At 40.0% G+C, this 22671-nt stretch overlaps 1 protein-coding gene across 1 annotated transcript in view; it reads left to right on the top strand.

Moving 5' to 3' along the window:
* Nucleotides 1–21243, top strand: part of LOC142250051 (complement factor H-related protein 4-like) — a 605766-nt gene extending 584523 nt beyond the window's left edge. Inside the window, exons 12-13 of the mRNA XM_075322112.1 lie at nucleotides 19242–19430; nucleotides 21094–21243. Of these exons, the coding sequence (XP_075178227.1) occupies nucleotides 19242–19430; nucleotides 21094–21101 (197 nt within the window). The 3' untranslated portion in view covers nucleotides 21102–21243. The remainder of the gene's footprint in view (nucleotides 1–19241; nucleotides 19431–21093) is intronic.
* Nucleotides 21244–22671: the final 1428 nt, after the last annotated feature.

Here is a 22671-nt window from a genome sequence, read left to right on the forward strand (position 1 = left end):
CTATGTTATTAATTAATATCGTACCATAAGGTCTCATATAATGACTTGAACAGGACCATATATGAACACCACTTACCCGGGGAATGTCAGAACCGCTACCATGCTGCAAGGACTGACAACTGCGAATAAAGGCAGCCCAGGTGCCAGTGTGTGTGGCAGAACCACACACACCAGCACTATGTCAGAACTGGCCCTCACAGTGCCAGACCAGAAAGCATGTATGAAGGGCGGAACAGCCTCAGGCAGGTGGTGCTTAAATAATGATGCCTATGGACCAGGGGGCGGTGGCTGTGTGTGAAAAGGCACCAACATGAATTTTGATGGCAACAGAAGGAATTTGCAAACCACAATGGGCGTGCACGGCAAGGTGGCGGTCAACCACTGACCAGTAAACGCAAAGAAGAGGGGAGCCAGCACTGCTCATGAATGGCATGCAACAATGAAAAAATAAAAAGTGTAAAATTCACAAATTCATTCCTACTGTAACAATTCAATGAGATTTTTTGCAAATTATTGATCAATGATTTGAGCCCCCCTGCCCCGTCACGGCAAATCTCTATAGGGGGGTCCCTACACTATGTTATAAATTTTCATATGGTCCTGCTCATTATATGAAACCTTATGGTACAATAATAATTTATAATATAGCGTTAGGGACCCCCCTATAGAGATTTGCCATGATGGGGCAGGGGGGCTCAAATCATTGATCAATCATTTGCAAAAAATCTCATTGAATTGTTACAGTAGGAATGAATTTGTGAATATTACACTTTTTATTTCTTCATTGTTGCATGCCATTCATAAGCAGTGCTGGCTCCCCTCCTTTTTTAGCCAAGACAACAAAGTAGTGGCTCAATAAGAAGCACATTAAGGTCATGGAGTGGCCTAGCCAATCTCCAGACCTTGAACCCATAAAAAACATATGGTTGGAGCAAAACCGCTAGTTGCAACATGACAGCCTCAAAATCTTAATGTTTTAGAGATGATCAGCAAAGAGGAGTGGACCAAAATTTCTCCTGATATGTGCGCAAAACCTCATCAGCAACTACAAAAAACATCTGACTGCTGTGCTTGCCAACAAGGTTTACCACCAAGTATTAAATCTTGTTTGACAGAGGGTTCAAATACTTAATTCTCTCTGCCAAATGCAAATAAATTTATATAGTTTATAAAAGAACACTGATTAAAATTAGAGAACACTTTGAGATCCTTGCAAATTATTGGTGTTACTCTCGCACCTAGTGCTGATTTTCTTAATTAACTGACAAACCCTATTTATCTGGCAGCCTAACTTCCCAGTTTGTATTAAATTTGCAAAAATGGTGTGCCACTCCAAAGTGACCAAAACCCTTCAGCAGCAGGTTGTCCAGATGAAGGCCAAAGGGGTGACCCTATCAGCCATAGCAAGAGAACATTACAAAGTTTTTCAAGTCCCCCAAGAAAGCTGGCCACCCTCGAAAGACAATGTAAGAGAGGACAGGATAATGTGGAGAATCTCCATGGGTAATTGTTTCAACACTGCAGCTGGAATTGCTCACCAGTTCAGCACTGAACAGGGTAAGGATCATACAGTCTCATGATGTTTAAGAGCATTTAGACTCAAAGCCCACTCTGCAGTGACCTAATCTCTCATTACCAGAAGAATCAAAAGGCTAGACTTACCTTTGGTGAGGAGCATGTTGTGTGAACAGTGGAGAAGTGGTTCACAGTTCATTCTTAGTGATGAAAGCAAGTATAATTTATTTGGGTCTGATGGGAAACATTATATTCATTGACAAACTGGGGAAAGACTGAACCCAAAGTGTGCTAAGAAGTCATTGAAAGGTGGTGGAGGAAGTTTCATGGTTTGGGGAATGTTTTCTTCAGCAGGATTTGGACCTCTCATCCAGCTACATGGCAGAGTGAATGTAAGTGTTTATCAGAACCTTCTTCATCAATATGTGGTTCCTTACTTGCGTTCATCACTCAGTAAGCAATTTTCATGCAGTACAATGCTCCCTGTCACACAGCAAAGTGGCTAAACCAGTTTCTTGAAACAGAAAATATTGAAACAATGAAATATCCAGCCCAGAGTATGTATCAAAACTCAATAGAAAACCTCTGGAAAATCCTTGTTGACAAAGTTAAGGCCAAAAAACCTACAGCAATCAAAGAACTGTGGAAGAGACTGGGAGAAGAGTGGCCCAACATCACAACAGAGCAGTGTGAAAAACTAGTGATGTCCTGTGGCTGCAGATGTGCTGAAGTCATTGAAAGCAAAGGCCTGTACATGTCCTACTGATTGGTCACTGTTCTTACCTTCAGAAAAATTAGTTATAATCTTTCTCTGTGGTACAGTCATTGTTGTTCTCTATTTATGATCATCACGTTTTGGGCAAAATAAAGGCTTTATGTTGATAAACTTTGGATCTTTTGTAAACCACTGTTCTAGTGACGAAGTCCATCAAATCTGATGTAGTCATAATGGCAACCTAAAAGACATAAAAAGAGGGAATGAGTAAAGAAATAAAGACAAGAGACACCCTCATTCACCAATTTATTCTCCATCAAAAACCAAAGCAGGACCGACACAGTCCCATGGAGGTCTCACAACATTCCCGACTCTGTGTTCCAGCCTATGAAGAACATTCAGAAAATTAACCCCATAGGCTGGAACAGCAGCCACTGCTGGCTCATATGCTGCTTCGGGTCATACAGAATGTAGCGTGAAAACAGCTTGCAACTGTGACTAGCTATGATGTCATGAGATCACCGCTCATCACAGAAGCTCGGTCACACAGAAAGAAGTACAAGAGCCGTCAGCAATGAACTGTGGTGACCTCATGATGTCATCGCTCGTCAGAACCACCGGTGGTTCTTATGCTACGTTCTGTGTGGCCCGACCTCAGGAAATCATCATAGTTCAGAATTTTGTAAAGAAAAAAAAAAGAATTGCACTTTTATCGCTACTTTTCGAGACCCGTAGCGCTCTCACTTTTTAGGATCTGGGGCTCAATGATGCCTTATTATTTGTCTTGAGCTGACGTTTTTAATTATACCATTTTTGCAGGGTTGCAATGTTTTGATCGCCTGCTATTACATTTTAATGCAATATTGTGGCGACCAAAAAGATGTAACTTTGGCATTTTGATTTTTTTCCTCTCTACATCCTTTACCGATCAGATTAATTGATTTTATATTTTGATAGATCGGGCATTTCTGAAAGCGGCAATACCAAATATGTGTATTTTTTATCGTTTTATTTTCTATGGCGCAAAAAGGGGAGTGATTTGAATTTTTAGATTTTTTAAATTTTTTAAAACTTTTTTTTTACTTTTTACTGATTTTACTAGCTTGAGGCTCTTATTCTCCAATCGCTTCGATGTTCTGAGCTATACTTCAGTTGAGTCATGACAGTGACACGGATCGTCAGCTGACCCCCGCTGTCATTACAATGTTTACCCTTCATCATGTCATGGGCCGCCGATGGCTATGAGGAACAGCGCAATCCCCGCCAAAGTGTGTTTGATCACGCTGTCTCTAATTCACCCGCATTTGTTGGCTGGATGTCTGCTAATCAGATCAACAAACGTGCGGGTAATATTGCAGGCTCAGCTTGCGAGCCTATATTAAAGAGACAGATACGACCTAGGACATATAGGTACATCCTATATTATAAAGGGGTTGCAATTGGTGAGAGTGCAATGCAATTTTTTTCTGTCATTGCACTCATAAATATTATACTCAGATGTGACTGAACCCAAAATCTTTAAATTGAAACAGAGAAACAGGAGCTCTCTGTAAGTTGAGACTTTGCATTTTTTTCTGTGCAGATTAGTGTGCTCTTGGTATGCTGATATCTGGTGCTTTATTAATTTTTGACTGTTGCATTACTGATGTGGACTGTTTCATGTGATGAGTTTTTGCATCACTATTAGCAATGCCTTCATTGTCTGACTTAGGTGCTGCTAACAGTCTTTACTATTGCTACTGACCACTGTAGCAATCACTTGTGATAACACGCTATCTCTAAGGTTACATTCCCTTGATAATTTTTTGAAGCTGTGTATTTTTAATGAGCAAACCATGCAGTGTCTTACAGTTTATATCAACACTGAAAATGGTCAACTGAGGTAAAAAGACTCTCCCAAAACTGAATATGGAGCAAGACTGTGGAAAAAAAGCACAAATAGGGTCTTACCCCAATATGTGTGGGGTAGGGAGGGGGGAGTCAATATACTTACCAATTGCAGTTGTGAAAGTCACAACCACTATAAATGCATGTAATGTCGATCCTCGGCTGCAGCCACCATAAACAGCAGATAACAGAAAGCGAAGGAGAAAGGTGTTCAAATGCCGCGCCAATGGATCACTTATGTAGATGTTCAGATCAATGTAGTCCTTTTGCATTTTTCTTCTTCCACATCACTTTACACGTTTAGATTCTTGGGATAATGCCTCGGTATGCATAGATGATGCCTTTGTATGCATAACTATGGTTTCCGGGGTTCAAATCTATGGGGGCAGATGCTCCGGAAACGCGTCGACCTGTATGACAATAAAGTGACATTGATCTGAACATCTGCATAAGTGATCCATTGGCGCGGCATTTCAACACCTTTCTCCTTCGCTTTCTGTTAACCAAAACTAAATATAACACATCAAGAAAAAATTGTATCCATTTTTTCAAAAAAAGGAGTACTCATGTCTATAATAAATCAAAAATTAATCTTTATTGAAGTAGAAAACAAATAATCAAAACAATTCTCCACACAATAAAAGAGATATATGCAGAATGAATTAATATTGTACATTTATAGGACAAGCAGCATAATATATATTGCACGTAACCATGTCCTAAAAGAACATATAAAGTGACTAATGCCTGAACCTAACCTGAGCAGCGGAAACAAGGTATTCCACCAAAGTCTATTATAAATATAAAGTACTAATGTGCATGTCAATTGCACATATCCCCTATATAGAAAAAGACTATAACGATGTAATAACCGCCGCTAAAAAAGGCGGCAGAGACCTGTCACTACTGGTGTAACTAGTTAAATTACGTGCTACCAACTGGTAAGTATAAAAGACCAAAATGACAGTGTGTAACCTGATCATGAGCATTATACCCACTCCAATGTATACCGCCAGAACAATTCCCTAAGTGTGCAACCATCCACACCTCCAATGTGATATAACTGCGCGGTAACAAAAAGGAACCCTGTGGAAGCCGGGTTAGCAAAACGTACGTCGGGGAATAGGACGGCAGCACGTGAATACTCTTCCATCCAGGTAATTGATATTCCTTTTTGTTACCACGCAGTTATATCACATTGGAGGTGTGGATGGTTGAGCACTTAGGGAATTGTTCTGGCGGTATACATTGGAGTGGGTATAGTGTTCATGATCAAGTGACACTTACACTGTCAATTTGGTCTTTTATACTAAACCAGGTGGTAGCACATAATTTAACAAGTTACAGCAGTAGTGACAGGTCTCTGGCACCTTTTTTAGTGGCTGTTATTACATCGTTATAGTCTTTTTCTACATAGGGGATATGTGCAATTGACATGCACATTAGTACTTTATATTTATAATAGACTTTGGTGGAATACCTTGTTTCCGCTGCTCAGGTTAGGTTCAGGCATTAGTCCCTTTATATGTTCTTTTAGGACATGGTTACGTGCAATATATATTATGCTGCTTGTCCTATAAATGTACAATATTAATTCATTCTGCATATATCTCTTTTATTGTGTGGAGTATTGTTTTGATTATTTGTTTTCTACTTCAATAAAGATTAATTTTTGATTTATTATAGACATGAGTACTCCTTTTTTTGAAAAAGTGTCTTACAGTTCCAGCAAAGTGATAGGGATTTATAAAACTCTCATGCCTGCTGTTTTTTTTTTTTTTTTAACATAAACTGACCTACATTGTGTGTTTAAAATCTGTAACATGTCCATTTCTAGCAGTAACGCTGAGTTTTATGTGCAGATAAGTTATTTGATGATTTTTTTATGTTGCAGATTTTTTGCACCCATTGGGTAAATTAGGTTTCTTGCATTTTTTACTTTTTTTTTTTTACATTTATTTTTATTGTGTTTTGCCACTGTATTTGTCCTTTTTTTGGTTTGCAATGTTTTCTATGAATCTGCTTTATTTTTGATAATTCCTAGTATTCTCATCCATTTATCATTTGTGTGTCCATTTACTGCATCCTTGTGACATCTATAAAAAAATACAAAATATGAGCCTGAGCACTGTGGCCATTTCACAGACAAAACCCAAGAGAAAAACATGAGCATTTGCCCTATAATAAAGTAAATATGAAAATGCTGGTAGAACATTTAAATAACCTAGGGTACTTGGTTAACACTGTTTAATTAAAAGCGTTAAAGCCATCTCACCACAACAAGCTGTACCTAATTCAGATAGGCTTAGTCCAGTATTAAAACCTTACTTTGCGTCAGTGACAATAATAAAGACAGACAAGGACACGGCCTTTACTGTAAACATCCGTCTATGGGAAGCTATATAGATGCAGTGTATAAGGGGCTTTACACACAACGACATCGCTAACGAGATGTCATTGGAGTCACGGAATTCGTGACGCACATCCGGCCTCGTTAGCGACGTCGTTGCATGTGAAACGCACGAACGACCGCTAATGATCAAAATTACTCCCCATACCATTGATTGTTGACACATCGTTCTAATCTCAAATATCGTTGCTGTTGCAGGACGCAGGTTGTTGGTCGTTCCTGCGGCAGCACACATCACTATGTGTGACACCACAGGAATGAGGAACAACATCGTACCTGCGGCCGCCGGCAATGAGGAAGGAAGGAGGTGGGCGGGATGTTCCGGCCGCTCATCTCCACCCTTCCGCTTCTATTAGGCGGCCGTTTAGTGACGCCGCTGTGATGCTGAATGAACCTCCCCCTTAGAAAGTGACGTCACTAGGCGGGTAAGTATAGTGTGATGGGGACTAACGATGTTGTGCGCCACGGGCAAAAACAAAAACACAGAAGAAAAATGAGCCATTGAATAAGTTGGTGTATGAGCAATTGGAGAATGTACATACATTTCACAGACAAAACAAAAGAGAAACACAAAATGAGCATATACCCTTTAATAAAATAAATAAGTAAATAGAAGTAGTACACTTAAATAACCTAGTGTACTTGGTTAACAATGTTTGATCAAGGCTGAGGTCACACTGGCATTTAGCATCCAATGCAAGAGAATAAGATGCGTGTGAATATGCTCTTATTGCACATATACCCGTTTGTACACTGGCTCATTTTTTTTTGCTTTCTCTGGGGGTTTTTTTTGTACTCTGTACAATTAGGAGTGTGGTCCCTCCTTCTGAGCTATATATTGCATCTATATAGCTTCTTATGGACAGGTCTTGTCCTTCTGTGTCCTTATTCACACTGATGTTACTTATGTACTTTAAGGTTTTAATACTAGAGCAGGACCATCCTGATTGAGTACACTTTGGTAATGACACACCTTGTTATAGGCCATCAATTCAACAAGCTGATAATATTTTTCACTGAGTGGCAGGATTGCTTTCTAATTACTGATGGATTTCCGCTGCTGTCATGACTTTCCATGGTGTTTTGCACCTCTCTTTCTTCATGTGTTCAATACTGTTTCCCTGTTTCATTTCTCAGTATAAAAAAGTTTTGGAACTGAGTTAGGCAGTTGAAAAGTGATTGTTTTCAGTTAAAGAAACAAAATTAAAATCTTGTAGTTCTGATACAAAAATAAAATGAATTATGTTACAGAGCTAGCCTTCGAGACTTCTCAGGTCTCTTTATCAGGCATGGTAAACAAAGTAACTGAAGAAACACAAATATATATACAAAAAGAGAAGCGGCATGGTATAATAAATGGACATTTAATAAACATACTGAGCTTAGAAAGTGAATCCTTAATGAGCTTTGATTAGTGGTGTGAAAGTTTTATTGTCCCAATATCCCTGTAGGATCAGAGGCCTGGTGCCCTCACAGTCTCTGGAACAGACCCCTCAGATTTAGTAGTGTTTCATAAATCATCTTGACAGATTCAGTCCTGTGTGGAGAGAATCATACTGATACTGTGCCTGATGAAGAGACCCGAGTAGTCTTGAAAGCTTGCTATATATTACCATCTTTTCAGTTAGCCATTAAAAGGTATCAACCACTGAGAACTCTCAGTTCTTTTAAACAATTTTAGACAGAATCAAGCATTGTAAATAATTTGTTTTCCGAGATCCTTTGATGATTTTGTGATCTGAAGTTGCGTTTTAAAATGCCAACTTTCATGTGGTTTACGTTGTATATAGTAAAAAAGCCCGGCTCAACTAATGAAGGAGAAAAATAGGTGCTCGGAGAAAATAAGTCCAAATTTTGTAAAGAATCCGGCACACAAAGATGATTCGTTTGAAAAATTTATTGTTATTTTATTCTTGTGGGAATATTGAAGACATATGCAAATAGGTTCTATTGAAGAAATATGCAAATAAGCCCAACGTTTCGACCAAAAAACATCGGTCTTTTTCATGGACTGGAAAACATGAAACAATATAACAAAACAAGAAAAAAGTTACATAAGGTACATACAGTAGATATTATTAATTCACAATACGAACTGTTTTCATACAAAGGAAAGAGAAATTTTTCAATGGTGAAAAAACAGAAAAAAAGGGGATTACAATAAGTTTTTCCCAAAGAATCAAAATGTTTCTAAACAATGAATGTATTTTTTTGATATAAAAGGTATTTTGTACATCATTTTGAGAACGTGAGAAGACAAAGCAATATTGGGGGAAGTTACTAAGTGTCAAAAACACAAACCTTAATAAAATGTAGTCTGGCGCATATCGCGTGGAAAGGTCACTTGCATATAATTATAATATTTCATCAATATAGAGCCTATGACCAAAAAGAGGAATGCACTTATACTTTTTTATAAATATGACAGAAAATCCTATAAGGTATGATGAAGGAGATGCAATCACGTGAGTTGACAGGAATCATATTGGACCAGGTAAATATAATTACCTTAGTATCCTCATATGGATGGTAAGATGGCAATCGTCCTCTTATCTAACCCGTACAGGGTGCTAAATAATCAATGACACAACTGTTATAAATACGACATATTTCATTATACGAAAAAGTAAACTTGATGAAAATATACATATATATGCACACATGTATACGTACATGGTCATCTGACTATCCAAATAGGAGAGAATAGCGTCTCCAACGTATCTCATGTAAGATATGGGAAGTTTTTTTGTAGGCAAAACCAACACTTGGTATTGAATTAGAACACCTGCTGCTTATAATCTAGAACAAGTAGTGAATGTAAAAAAGAACATAAGATGGACATAAGATGGACAGCTGTCACATCACCAAATGACATATCGGTATGATGTAAATGTCTATAATAGACAAAACAAAAAAAGGAAATCACCTGTGGGAATTCTATGCTTCAGGCAAAAAGTGCAAGTGGCAGGTATGGTAAGGCACCTGGGTGGGAATAAGGTAACATACTGAGACATAAGACGTGTCCAAAGAGGATGGGGGAAGGGGGGAAGGGGGGTTGAGGTATTATTAATTGAAAGCTGCAGCACTTACCCAAAGGGTGAGATTAATGGAAAAAACGTCCTTTATGTGATCATGGGGCCTGTATATAAAAAGGCGTTTAGGAATCAAGTGCCAAAAAGATATATAAATGTCTATGGGCCAAAGCGGATCTGTTTGCAGCCATACCTTAAGCCTGTTCATCGTGGTGACCGTGTCCGTAAGTGCCTGGAGGTAGTGGATAAACCCCCAATGTGTGGTTTATAAGGGCTACGAAGTGGATGGAACCTCCCATCCACTTCCTGTGTGTGAGCTGAGTGAGGCGTGAAACGCATGACGCACAGGCGCCTCCCGGAAGTCCGGAAGGCGCATGCGCGGCAGGCGAAAATCACGCGTCACGAGGTGATAGCAGGTGATCAGAGGTGAAACGCAAGTGGAGCGCATCTCACGCATGCGCCGTCCGATGATCGGGCAGCGCATGCGCAGCAGGCACCCCACCCAGCGTGAGTGCGAGAAATACATAAAGACAGAACTGCGGACGTGGTGCGTATCGCGCAAGCGCAGCCAGAAATGTCGGCGGCGCTTGCGCAGCAGGCAGCACAACCCCAGTGTATGTGGCAGGTATTATAATATAATGATGGTAAAAGTCTTATGCATGTATCGCCGTGGGACCGGCGACGCAAGCACAAAAGTACACCATCAGTGAGAGACATGCTGGATAGAAATAGTAACATGTGCAAATATTAACCATAAAGATGAAGGTGCCAGTGAGACATCAGGACCGTCAGAGGTTGAAGTGCCAAGTGGTATATTGTTCACAGTGTGATCAAGTAGGAGGAACCTGGATGAGAAAAACAGGGGGAAAAAAATTAGGGTGGATCACAGGTACGATATGCATTTGGCAATATATCAGCCTTACATTCTGTGAGTAAATCAATGGTTAGATATTTACTGAACATGAGAGATATCTGCACATATGAGGTCCTACACCTGTAAAAAAAGAAGGGGGGATTTTGGGAGAAGAAAGGAAGGACAACAATAATACACTGCAACATGAAAGGGAAATCTAATGCAAAATCTCATATTCCCTATTAAGACCCCTAGGTTCTAAAGTTTGTAGGGTATGTATCCAAAATGCTTCCCTTTGTTTAAGCATTTGAATTCTATTACCGCCTCGTCTTAAAGGGGGTATATGCTCTATGACTTGACATCGAAGCTGTGCTATAGAATGATGGTATGTGATAAAGTGATGAGGAATGGGGAGTAAAGTCTGCTTACAACGAATCGTAGATTTATGTTTACTAATGCGGTCTCGGATATGCTGGGTTGTTTCTCCAACATATCCGAGACCGCATGGACATTTAATCAGGTATATGACAAAGGATGAGTCGCATGTAAAGAAATCACGAATGGGGAAAATCTTTCCAGAAAGAGGATGGGTGAAAGAATCACCACGTGTCAAGTTGTTGCATTGCAAACATCGGAGACATGGAAAGTTACCCTTTTTAGGTGTTGCAAGAAAGGTTTGTCGTGGGAGAATCTTCCCTGAACCCACATCAGCCCTCACTAGGTTATCTTTAAGATTTTTAGGCCTTTTGTTACAAAAAAGAGGGGGTTTAGAAAATTCTTGGATATCTGGATAGGCCATTCCAAGTAGTGGCCAATGTTTGAGGATAGTGTTTCTAATGAGAGGTGAAAAAGGGTGATAAGTATTTACACAGGTAACCCTAGGGGTAGCATCCCGATTTTCTGAGTTTCGTGCTGTGCAACTATTGGCTATATCCCTAGGATATCCCCTGGCAGCAAATTTTTGACTTATATCATTTTGTCTCTTTATACGCTGATTGGGATCTGATACAATTCTCTGTACTCGTATGTGTTGCGAGATAGGTAGTGATTTTTTCGTATGTGGGGGATGACAACTGGAATAGTGTAGGAGATTATTCCTATCTGTGGGTTTGACATATAGGTCCGTGCTAATATGGCCATTAGGGGACACAATTACCATTGTGTCTAGAAAGTTGATATTCTCTCTACTGTGATGCATTGTAAATGTCAATCCGGGTCTGATGGTATTGAGATCATTAAAGAATTGGATGAAGGAGTCTAGGTCTCCTCCCCAAAAGATAAATACGTCGTCTATGTATCTCTTCCAAGTGATTATATGCTTGACCCATAGCGGATGGCAAAATACGTGTAATTCCTCAAAATGTGCCATGTAAGCGTTAGCGTAGGGTGGCGCTAAATTTGACCCCATAGCTGTACCTCGCAATTGCAGAAAAAACTGGTCTTGAAATAAGAAAAAATTGTTTTCTAATACCAGCTGTAATAAATCAATGCATAAAGATTTTTGTGTTGAGGAATAAGAACTATATTTGTTCAGAAGCCAATTAGTTGCCAAGAGTCCATCACGGTGTTCTATACTTGTGTATAGGCTATTAACATCAATCGTTGCCAAAAGTGTGTCAGGTGGAACTGTACCCAATTCCTGTAGATGGCTTAGGAAGTCAGAAGTATCTTTAATGAAAGCTGGAATGTGTGGGATAAGGGGAGTCAAAATTTTTTCTACAGTGATAGCCAAAGGGGATAGGATTGAGTCAGTCGACGCGACAATTGGGCGACCAGGAGGTGTATTCAAGTTTTTATGGATTTTCGGTAATATATAGAACACCGGAGTTATGGGATGGGATTTAACCAGGAATTCTGCTAACTTACTATCAATTGTATTTTGTTTTAAATGGAAATCGACCCTTTCTCTGATTAATGTCCCAATACAGGAAGAGGGATCCCTTGGAATGGGCTGGTAGGTGGATGTGTCATTCAGTTGTCTGTGGATCTCGGACATATAGTATATCTTATCCATCACTACGACTGCACCACCTTTGTCCGCTGGTTTTATGACAATATTGGAATTGTTTTTCAAATTCTGCAAGGCCCTCTTTTCCTCAATTGTCATATTGTGTTTAACTTTAAGATTACCATGTTCAATAGACTTCAATGTATTAAGAACCTCACCTGAAACAAGAGAAATATATGTCTCGATAGGGTGGTAAAACCTTGGTGGATTGAAAGAACTAGGAATTCTTAGACTAAGGTCCTGTAGTGAGAAAGAGGCACCCTGTGTAGTACTAATCTGGGAGGATGAAATATTCTCTTTATTTAAAAAGTGTGCCTTTAGTCTCAAGGTCCTAAAGAAGCGTTGTAGCTCTTGATCTACTAAGAATGTGTCAAACCTGGGCGAAGGGCAAAAAGATAAACCTTTTTGTAATACATAAATCTCTAGTGGTGACAAGTTATAGGATGATATATTATAAACGAGACTCATCGTACCTGGGAGCGTGTCTGAACCTGATAGGGTGTTGGTGGCCCCATGGTGCTTCCTCTGGCTGCACCTCGTTTTCCTTTTGGGCCTTGTCTGGGTCCTAAAAAATGAGCTGGGCGAGCCGAGTACTGTTCTGTGTCTGAACCCGAAGAGGAAGACTCATCCAGATATCGTACCAGATCGAACAGGTATTCCACCTCTTCGGGTTCAGACACAGAACAGTACTCGGCTCGCCCAGCTCATAGAGATTGATGTATTACAAAAAGGTTTATCTTTTTGCCCTACGCCCAGGTTTGACACATTCTTAGTAGATCAAGAGCTACAACGCTTCTTTAGGACCTTGAGACTAAAGGCACACTTTTTAAATAAAGAGAATATTTCATCCTCCCAGATTAGTACTACACAGGGTGCCTCTTTCTCACTACAGGACCTTAGTCTAAGAATTCCTAGTTCTTTCAATCCACCAAGGTTTTACCACCCTATCGAGACATATATTTCTCTTGTTTCAGGTGAGGTTCTTAATACATTGAAGTCTATTGAACATGGTAATCTTAAAGTTAAACACAATATGACAATTGAGGAAAAGAGGGCCTTGCAGAATTTGAAAAACAATTCCAATATTGTCATAAAACCAGCGGACAAAGGTGGTGCAGTCGTAGTGATGGATAAGATATACTATATGTCCGAGATCCACAGACAACTGAATGACACATCCACCTACCAGCCCATTCCAAGGGATCCCTCTTCCCGTATTGGGACATTAATCAGAGAAAGGGTCGATTTCCATTTAAAACAAAATACAATTGATAGTAAGTTAGCAGAATTCCTGGTTAAATCCCATCCCATAACTCCGGTGTTCTATATATTACCGAAAATCCATAAAAACTTGAATACACCTCCTGGTCGCCCAATTGTCGCGTCGACTGACTCAATCCTATCCCCTTTGGCTATCACTGTAGAAAAAATTTTGACTCCCCTTATCCCACACATTCCAGCTTTCATTAAAGATACTTCTGACTTCCTAAGCCATCTACAGGAATTGGGTACAGTTCCACCTGACACACTTTTGGCAACGATTGATGTTAATAGCCTATACACAAGTATAGAACACCGTGATGGACTCTTGGCAACTAATTGGCTTCTGAACAAATATAGTTCTTATTCCTCAACACAAAAATCTTTATGCATTGATTTATTACAGCTGGTATTAGAAAACAATTTTTTCTTATTTCAAGACCAGTTTTTTCTGCAATTGCGAGGTACAGCTATGGGGTCAAATTTAGCGCCACCCGACGCTAACGCTTACATGGCACATTTTGAGGAATTACACGTATTTTGCCATCCGCTATGGGTCAAGCATATAATCACTTGGAAGAGATACATAGACGACGTATTTATCTTTTGGGGAGAAGACCTAGACTCCTTCATCCAATTCTTTAATGATCTCAATACCATCAGACCCGGATTGACATTTACAATGCATCACAGTAGAGAGAATATCAACTTTCTAGACACAATGGTAATTGTGTCCCCTAATGGCCATATTAGCACGGACCTATATGTCAAACCCACAAATAGGAATAATCTCCTACACTATTCCAGTTGTCATCCCCCACATACGAAAAAATCACTACCTATCTCGCAACACATACGAGTACAGAGAATTGTATCAGATCCCAATCAGCGTATAAAGAGACAAAATGATATAAGTCAAAAATTTGCTGCCAGGGGATATCCTAGGGATATAGCCAATAGTTGCACAGCACGAAACTCAGAAAATCGGGATGCTACCCCTAGGGTTACCTGTGTAAATACTTATCACCCTTTTTCACCTCTCATTAGAAACACTATCCTCAAACATTGGCCACTACTTGGAATGGCCTATCCAGATATCCAAGAATTTTCTAAACCCCCTCTTTTTTGTAACAAAAGGCCTAAAAATCTTAAAGATAACCTAGTGAGGGCTGATGTGGGTTCAGGGAAGATTCTCCCACGACAAACCTTTCTTGCAACACCTAAAAAGGGTAACTTTCCATGTCTCCGATGTTTGCAATGCAACAACTTGACACGTGGTGATTCTTTCACCCATCCTCTTTCTGGAAAGGTTTTCCCCATTCGTGATTTCTTTACATGCGACTCATCCTTTGTCATATACCTGATTAAATGTCCATGCGGTCTCGGATATGTTGGAGAAACAACCCAGCATATCCGAGACCGCATTAGTAAACATAAATCTACGATTCGTTGTAAGCAGACTTTACTCCCCATTCCTCATCACTTTATCACATACCATCATTCTATAGCACAGCTTCGATGTCAAGTCATAGAGCATATACCCCCTTTAAGACGAGGCGGTAATAGAATTCAAATGCTTAAACAAAGGGAAGCATTTTGGATACATACCCTACAAACTTTAGAACCTAGGGGTCTTAATAGGGAATATGAGATTTTCCATTAGATTTCCCTTTCATGTTGCAGTGTATTATTGTTGTCCTTCCTTTCTTCTCCCAAAATCCCCCCTTCTTTTTTTACAGGTGTAGGACCTCATATGTGCAGATATCTCTCATGTTCAGTAAATATCTAACCATTGATTTACTCACAGAATGTAAGGCTGATATATTGCCAAATGCATATCGTACCTGTGATCCACCCTAATTTTTTTCCCCCTGTTTTTCTCATCCAGGTTCCTCCTACTTGATCACACTGTGAACAATATACCACTTGGCACTTCAACCTCTGACGGTCCTGATGTCTCACTGGCACCTTCATCTTTATGGTTAATATTTGCACATGTTACTATTTCTATCCAGCATGTCTCTCACTGATGGTGTACTTTTGTGCTTGCGTCGCCGGTCCCACGGCGATACATGCATAAGACTTTTACCATCATTATATTATAATACCTGCCACATACACTGGGGTTGTGCTGCCTGCTGCGCAAGCGCCGCTGGCGTTTCTGGCTGCGCTTGCGCGATACGCACCACGTCCGCAGTTCTGTCTTTATGTATTTCTCGCACTCACGCTGGGTGGGGTGCCTGCTGCGCATGCGCTGCTCGATCATCGGACGGCGCATGCGTGAGATGCGCTCCACTTGCGTTTCACCTCTGATCACCTGCTATCACCTCGTGACGCGTGATTTTCGCCTGCCGCGCATGCGCCTTCCGGACTTCCGGGAGGCGCCTGTGCGTCATGCGTTTCACGCCTCACTCAGCTCACACACAGGAAGTGGATGGGAGGTTCCATCCACTTCGTAGCCCTTATAAACCACACATTGGGGGTTTATCCACTACCTCCAGGCACTTACGGACACGGTCACCACGATGAACAGGCTTAAGGTATGGCTGCAAACAGATCCGCTTTGGCCCATAGACATTTATATATCTTTTTGGCACTTGATTCCTAAACGCCTTTTTATATACAGGCCCCATGATCACATAAAGGACATTTTTTCCATTAATCTCACCCTTTGGGTAAGTGCTGCAGCTTTCAATTAATAATACCTCAACCCCCCTTCCCCCCTTCCCCCATCCTCTTTGGACAAGTCTTATGTCTCAGTATGTTACCTTATTCCCACCCAGGTGCCTTACCATACCTGCCACTTGCACTTTTTGCCTGAAGCATAGAATTCCCACAGGTGATTTCCTTTTTTTGTTTTGTCTATTATAGACATTTACATCATACCGATATGTCATTTGGTGATGTGACAGCTGTCCATCTTATGTCCATCTTATGTTCTTTTTTACATTCACTACTTGTTCTAGATTATAAGCAGCAGGTGTTCTAATTCAATACCAAGTGTTGGTTTTGCCTACAAAAAAACTTCCCATATCTTACATGAGATACGTTGGAGACGCTATTCTCTCCTATTTGGATAGTCAGATGACCATGTACGTATACATGTGTGCATATATATGTATATTTTCATCAAGTTTACTTTTTCGTATAATGAAATATGTCGTATTTATAACAGTTGTGTCATTGATTATTTAGCACCCTGTACGGGTTAGATAAGAGGACGATTGCCATCTTACCATCCATATGAGGATACTAAGGTAATTATATTTACCTGGTCCAATATGATTCCTGTCAACTCACGTGATTGCATCTCCTTCATCATACCTTATAGGATTTTCTGTCATATTTATAAAAAAGTATAAGTGCATTCCTCTTTTTGGTCATAGGCTCTATATTGATGAAATATTATAATTATATGCAAGTGACCTTTCCACGCGATATGCGCCAGACTACATTTTATTAAGGTTTGTGTTTTTGACACTTAGTAACTTCCCCCAATATTGCTTTGTCTTCTCACGTTCTCAAAATGATGTACAAAATACCTTTTATATCAAAAAAATACATTCATTGTTTAGAAACATTTTGATTCTTTGGGAAAAACTTATTGTAATCCCCTTTTTTTCTGTTTTTTCACCATTGAAAAATTTCTCTTTCCTTTGCATGAAAACAGTTCGTATTGTGAATGAATAATATATACTGTATGTATCTTATGTAACTTTTTTCTTGTTTTGTTATATTGTTTCATGTTTTCCAGTCCATGAAAAAGACCGATGTTTTTTGGTCGAAACGTTGGGCTTATTTGCATATTTCTTCAATAGAACCTATTTGCATATGTCTTCAATATTCCCACAAGAATAAAATAACAATACATTTTTCAAACGAATCATCTTTGTGTGCCGGATTCTTTACAAAATGTGGTTTACGTTGTGTCCTGAAGCACAGAAATGATTGTCCGCATTTAAATGTTTTTTTTTTTGTCTGTAATTGTATGACAATGAGCCCTCATCCTTGCTTTCAGTCTCTGTCCTGTTTTTCCAAAATAAAGACCCCCAATAGGACATATAGTGCACAGAATTAAGTATACCACATTGGAAGTAAAACATGTTAATGTCCCAGGAATCTTATAGTCCTTCAGTATGTTTGGGATCTGTATCCGGTCTTTGATTTCTACATGAATACAGGTTTAGCAGCTCTTCACATTGCAAGGATAAGCTACTCTTGGTGTGTCTGAGGGCATAGAGCATGTTGCTTATGAATAAGAAGTCTACTTTCTCCGAAATGCATCAAGCGTAAATATATTCTGCACTTGGTTAGAATTACCTTTTTTATGAATTTTGAATAAAGAATTTTTTTATTACATCGATGCTGGATCTTCTCTCCTCCCCTCCTGCTCTTGATGTGACTGATTATGTAGCATAGCATGCCTCTGCTCTGTTTGTGTTTATATTTGTGATTCTTCAGATACTTTGTTATACCATAAATAGTATATAACCCCAGCACTCAAAATGAAGGCAAGAACATTTTTTGTGATGCAAGTGGTTTTATTGACACACTGCAAAAGTGAACCTTAACCAGAGCAACACCACCGACGTTTCGGCGTAGAGCCTTTCTCAAGGTAGTTGCATCAATGGTTACAGCTGGAATGCGCGGGTCACAAAGGAAGACCGACATGCATAAAAGGAGGTAAGGTTCTTTCACAATTGCAGAGTGTGCTCGTATGTAGAGGAGTGACAGTGCCACTATGAAGGATGCCACGCACCCAGCCTCTGCTGTCCTCCAAGGGCCGTTACCACAGGCGTTCACCCATCCTCCATAGTGGCACTGTCACTCCTCTACATACGAGCACACTCTGCAATTGTGAAAGATTCTTACCTCCTTTTATGCATGTCGGTCGTCCTTTGTGACCCGCGCATTCCAACTGTAACCATTGATGCAACTACCTTGAGAAAGGCTCTACGCCGAAACGTCGGTGGTGTTGCTCTGGTTAAGGTTCACTTTTGCAGTGTGTCAATAAATCCACTTACATCACAAAAAAATGTCTTGCCTTCATTTTAAGTGCTGGGGTTATATACAATTTATGGCTTTCTTTCCCCTTAATCACCTATACTAATTGGTTGAGCCTGAAATTCCCATTGATTCATACTTTGTTATACCATGTCTGATGAAGAGTCCTGAGAAGTTTTGAAAGCTTGTTTTGTAACATAATTTATTTTATTTTAGTTAGCCATAAAAAGGTATCAGAACTACAAAATTATAATTTTGTTTCTCTCACTGAGAACAATCAAACATTTCTCAATATTACACATCACTAAATGAATGGACATCTATGGTTTGATTTCTTTATCTGTGTGGATTGGATGGGTTCTTACTGACAACTAGTGAGAAATTCATGTCAATAGCACCTTTAGAAATATATTTACCTATGTTTTCAATACTTAATTCACCCGCTGTATAATAATAAAAACATAAGAACTTTATAGGCTAATTATCAAATTTTACAGTTATGCTGATGTATATTGCAACGATTATGTGGATCTCATATTTACCATTTGATTTCATAGAGACATGCCGTATGGATCAAGATGGTCTGGATATAAACTCTTTAGAATTGGATGAAGTTCATAATAATGAAGTTTACTATGGGGACGGGGAAACTATTACATTTAAATGTAAGAAAGGATTTCTTCATCCTGATCCTCAACCAACGGGAACATGTTCAAAAGGAGAACTCAACTATCCGAGATGTATAGGTAACGAAAATGGAAAATAAAATGTAACTTCCAATTGAGAAAAAGATCAGTGGGACTATATGATTTATGGATACTTGATAATATTATGTAATCCCTCTATAGTAGAGTACATGGTGGTATCTGAACCACTAGATACTGAATTTTGAACACCCAAAGGCTGCCATGTTGTTAGAAATCATGATAACAGCTTTAAAGGGATCTCTCACTGGATTTTGCTACCCCATCTGAAAGCAGCATGATATAGAGACAGAGATCTTGATTCCAGCAATGTTCCACTTACTTTACTGGTTGTTGCAGTTTTGATTAAAATCTGTTTTATCTGTGCCAGATCTTCCAGTCATCTTGTGATCTGTATAACACCATCCACACCACCGACTGGAAGCTTTATGTACACTATGCATAGGCAGAAAGCTGCCAATAAGTGCTCAGAGTGGGGATAAAGAGTGGTTATGAATATAGAGGACTACATGGCAGCAGATTCACTAGTCCTCTAGTGATAAGAGAAAAGTGATTTTATCAAAACTACAGCAAGCAATCCAGTAAGTGAAACATCGCTGGAATTAGAGCATCTAAATTGTATTTTTCTTAGACTAGATCGCAAAAACCTGTTGACAGATTTCCTAAAAGAGGTATAAAAGTAGGCTGTAGCTACTGACTTTTAGAAGACATTTGTAAATGGCTATAACCAGTTTTCAAGAAAAATGAAAAAATATATAAACATTGGCGTATGCCATTTTTGCCAAGTGCAGTGATCAGCTGCCCCATCGGTACCGATATCGCTAGCGAGCGTACCTGCCCCCGTCGGTTGTGCGACACGGGCAAATCGCTGCCCGTGGTGCACAATATCGCTAACACCCATCACACGGACTTACCTGCCCTGCGACGCTGCTCTGGCCGGCGATCCGCCTCCTTTCTAAGGGGGCGGTTCGTGCGGCATCACAGCGACGTCACACGGCAGTCGTCCAATAGCAGAGGAGGGGCGGAGATGAGCGGCCGGAACATGACGCCCACCTTCTTCCTTCCTCATTGCCGGTGGACGTAGGTAAGGAGATGTTCGTCGCTCCTGCGGTGTCACACATAGCGATGTGTGATGCTGCAGGAACGACGAACAACATCGTACCTGCAGCAGCAACAATATTTGGGAAATGAGCGATGTGTCAACGAGCAACGATTTTTCACGTTTTTGTGCTCGTTGATCGTCGCTCATTGGTGTCACATGCTGCGATGTCGGTAACGGCGCCGGATGTGCGTCACTAGCGACGTGACCCCGACGATATATCGTTACCGATGTCACAGCGTGTAAAGCACCCTGAAATGGAGCAATGGCCAAGAAAGTGCACTGCTGTCCCATGTATAATTAGAATTAAACTTCCCTACTCTGCAGAACTGCCAGCCCCTTCTGAGCAATAAGTTGTGACCAATCCATAATAGGTGATAATAACTTGTTTTATGTAGACAACCCCTTTAAAAGGATCTTCTTCTAAAATCCAGCTGTCAGATACTATAATATAGCTTCAGAGGTCTTATGGAGTCTGTCCCTGAATGAGTTAGAGCCATTTTGGGTGCATAAGGAGCCTATTATATGTCTATGGTTTATATTCTTCTATATTTAAAGTGACATCACACACAGATCAGTAACTCTGTTCTTTTTCTCAATTTTCAGCAGAATAATGAGTGTGATTACAGCGACAACACGCAGGATGTTACATTAAATGGAAAAAGACAACATATATACAGAACCAGCCTTTTCTCTACATGTATCCACCTGAATTAAATAATGGTCACCCACTGTGTATTGTTATAGTGACTCCTGTGTAAGAAATAAAAAAATAAATAAAACTGTCTTGTATATCTACTTTTTAATGGTAACAGACTTACTTGCACTTTGTTGATTGGTTCAATATAAAATAAACACCAATATTAATCCCTACCCTTCTCAATATGAAATTGTACATCATGGCGATGACTGACAGTATTTTCATAAGGACGTCTCATTGGTGCTGGTATTGTACCCACACAATTATCAACATGAGCTCAGCTATAACACCCAGCCCTGACCCTGCTGCGACAGCCGGGATCAGAAACAGCGCAAAGCTGCTTCCAATTACAGATGAGCCAATCGTTTGATATTCCAATTTGCCTACTTTACTGAAATTCCTCCAAAATTTCGATTTGCAGCAATTTAATGGGAGGAAAACGCATAATTAAAAAGCCTCTAAATTTCAGGAAAATACATGGAAAACACGAAAAGTTCCCTTTAAAGTCCGTTAAACAGTTTTCAGCAGAGAGGACGAGATCAATTCCCAAAAGATTACCCAGGCATGACATAGTGTGCATACTTAGAACACACAACATAGAGGAAAAAAATCATTCGTGCCATATTTGGTACATGGAGAGAGCCATATACAGAACATAGGAAATAAACTAAAGAAAATTCTGTACAAAGGCAATTCAATATAAATGTATAAATATTATTGATAGTCACATCTTAAAACATACAAATGTCCCAGAAGTGACCAGAAGGTAAAATTTAGCTCTTTCTAACTGTGTTTGCCACTGTAACAATTTGTTTGTTTTTCCCATATTTAACACCTTACTCCCACCATGTTCACCTATGCCCTCACAGTCCTTGCCCCTTTCCTCCTTACTCTCCTTCGCTATCCCCAAACCCCAGCACTCTCCAAACAAATATTCATCTCCCCTTCCCTCCTGCCTTCTCATCTGTCCTCATCTGCTGACCTGCTCCTAAACCTCAGATCGCTCCAACTATCACGCAGAACATGCCATCTACTCTCCTTTTCCCACCTGCTCTCCCTTTCCCTACTTCTTCTCACTGCTGGTGACATATCCCCCAATCCTCGTGCCCCACAGATGGTACACCCCTCTTTATCCCCCACTTATCACTCCCCACATACTAGTAACTACCACAATCTCTCCAATAAAAAATTCATTCCCCTCTCACCTACTCCACCGCTCCCTTTCTCTGGAGCACTGTGGAATGCCCGTTCTGTCTGTAATAAACTGCACGTCATTCACGATCTCTTTACCTCTAGCATTCTATCCTTTCTGGGCCTCACCGAAACATGGCTGACACCCTCCAACACTGCCTCCCCTGCTGCACTATGCTACGGTGGCCTTCATTTCACCCACACTCCTTGCCCTGGCAATAGACAGGGTGGAGGAGTGGGTCTCCTTCTTTCTAACAACTGCAGCTTTAACCCAATCCCACTTCTACCCTCCC

The sequence above is a fragment of the Anomaloglossus baeobatrachus genome, chromosome 8 (assembly GCF_048569485.1).
Source record: "Anomaloglossus baeobatrachus isolate aAnoBae1 chromosome 8, aAnoBae1.hap1, whole genome shotgun sequence".
Lineage (NCBI taxonomy): Eukaryota > Metazoa > Chordata > Amphibia > Anura > Aromobatidae > Anomaloglossus > Anomaloglossus baeobatrachus.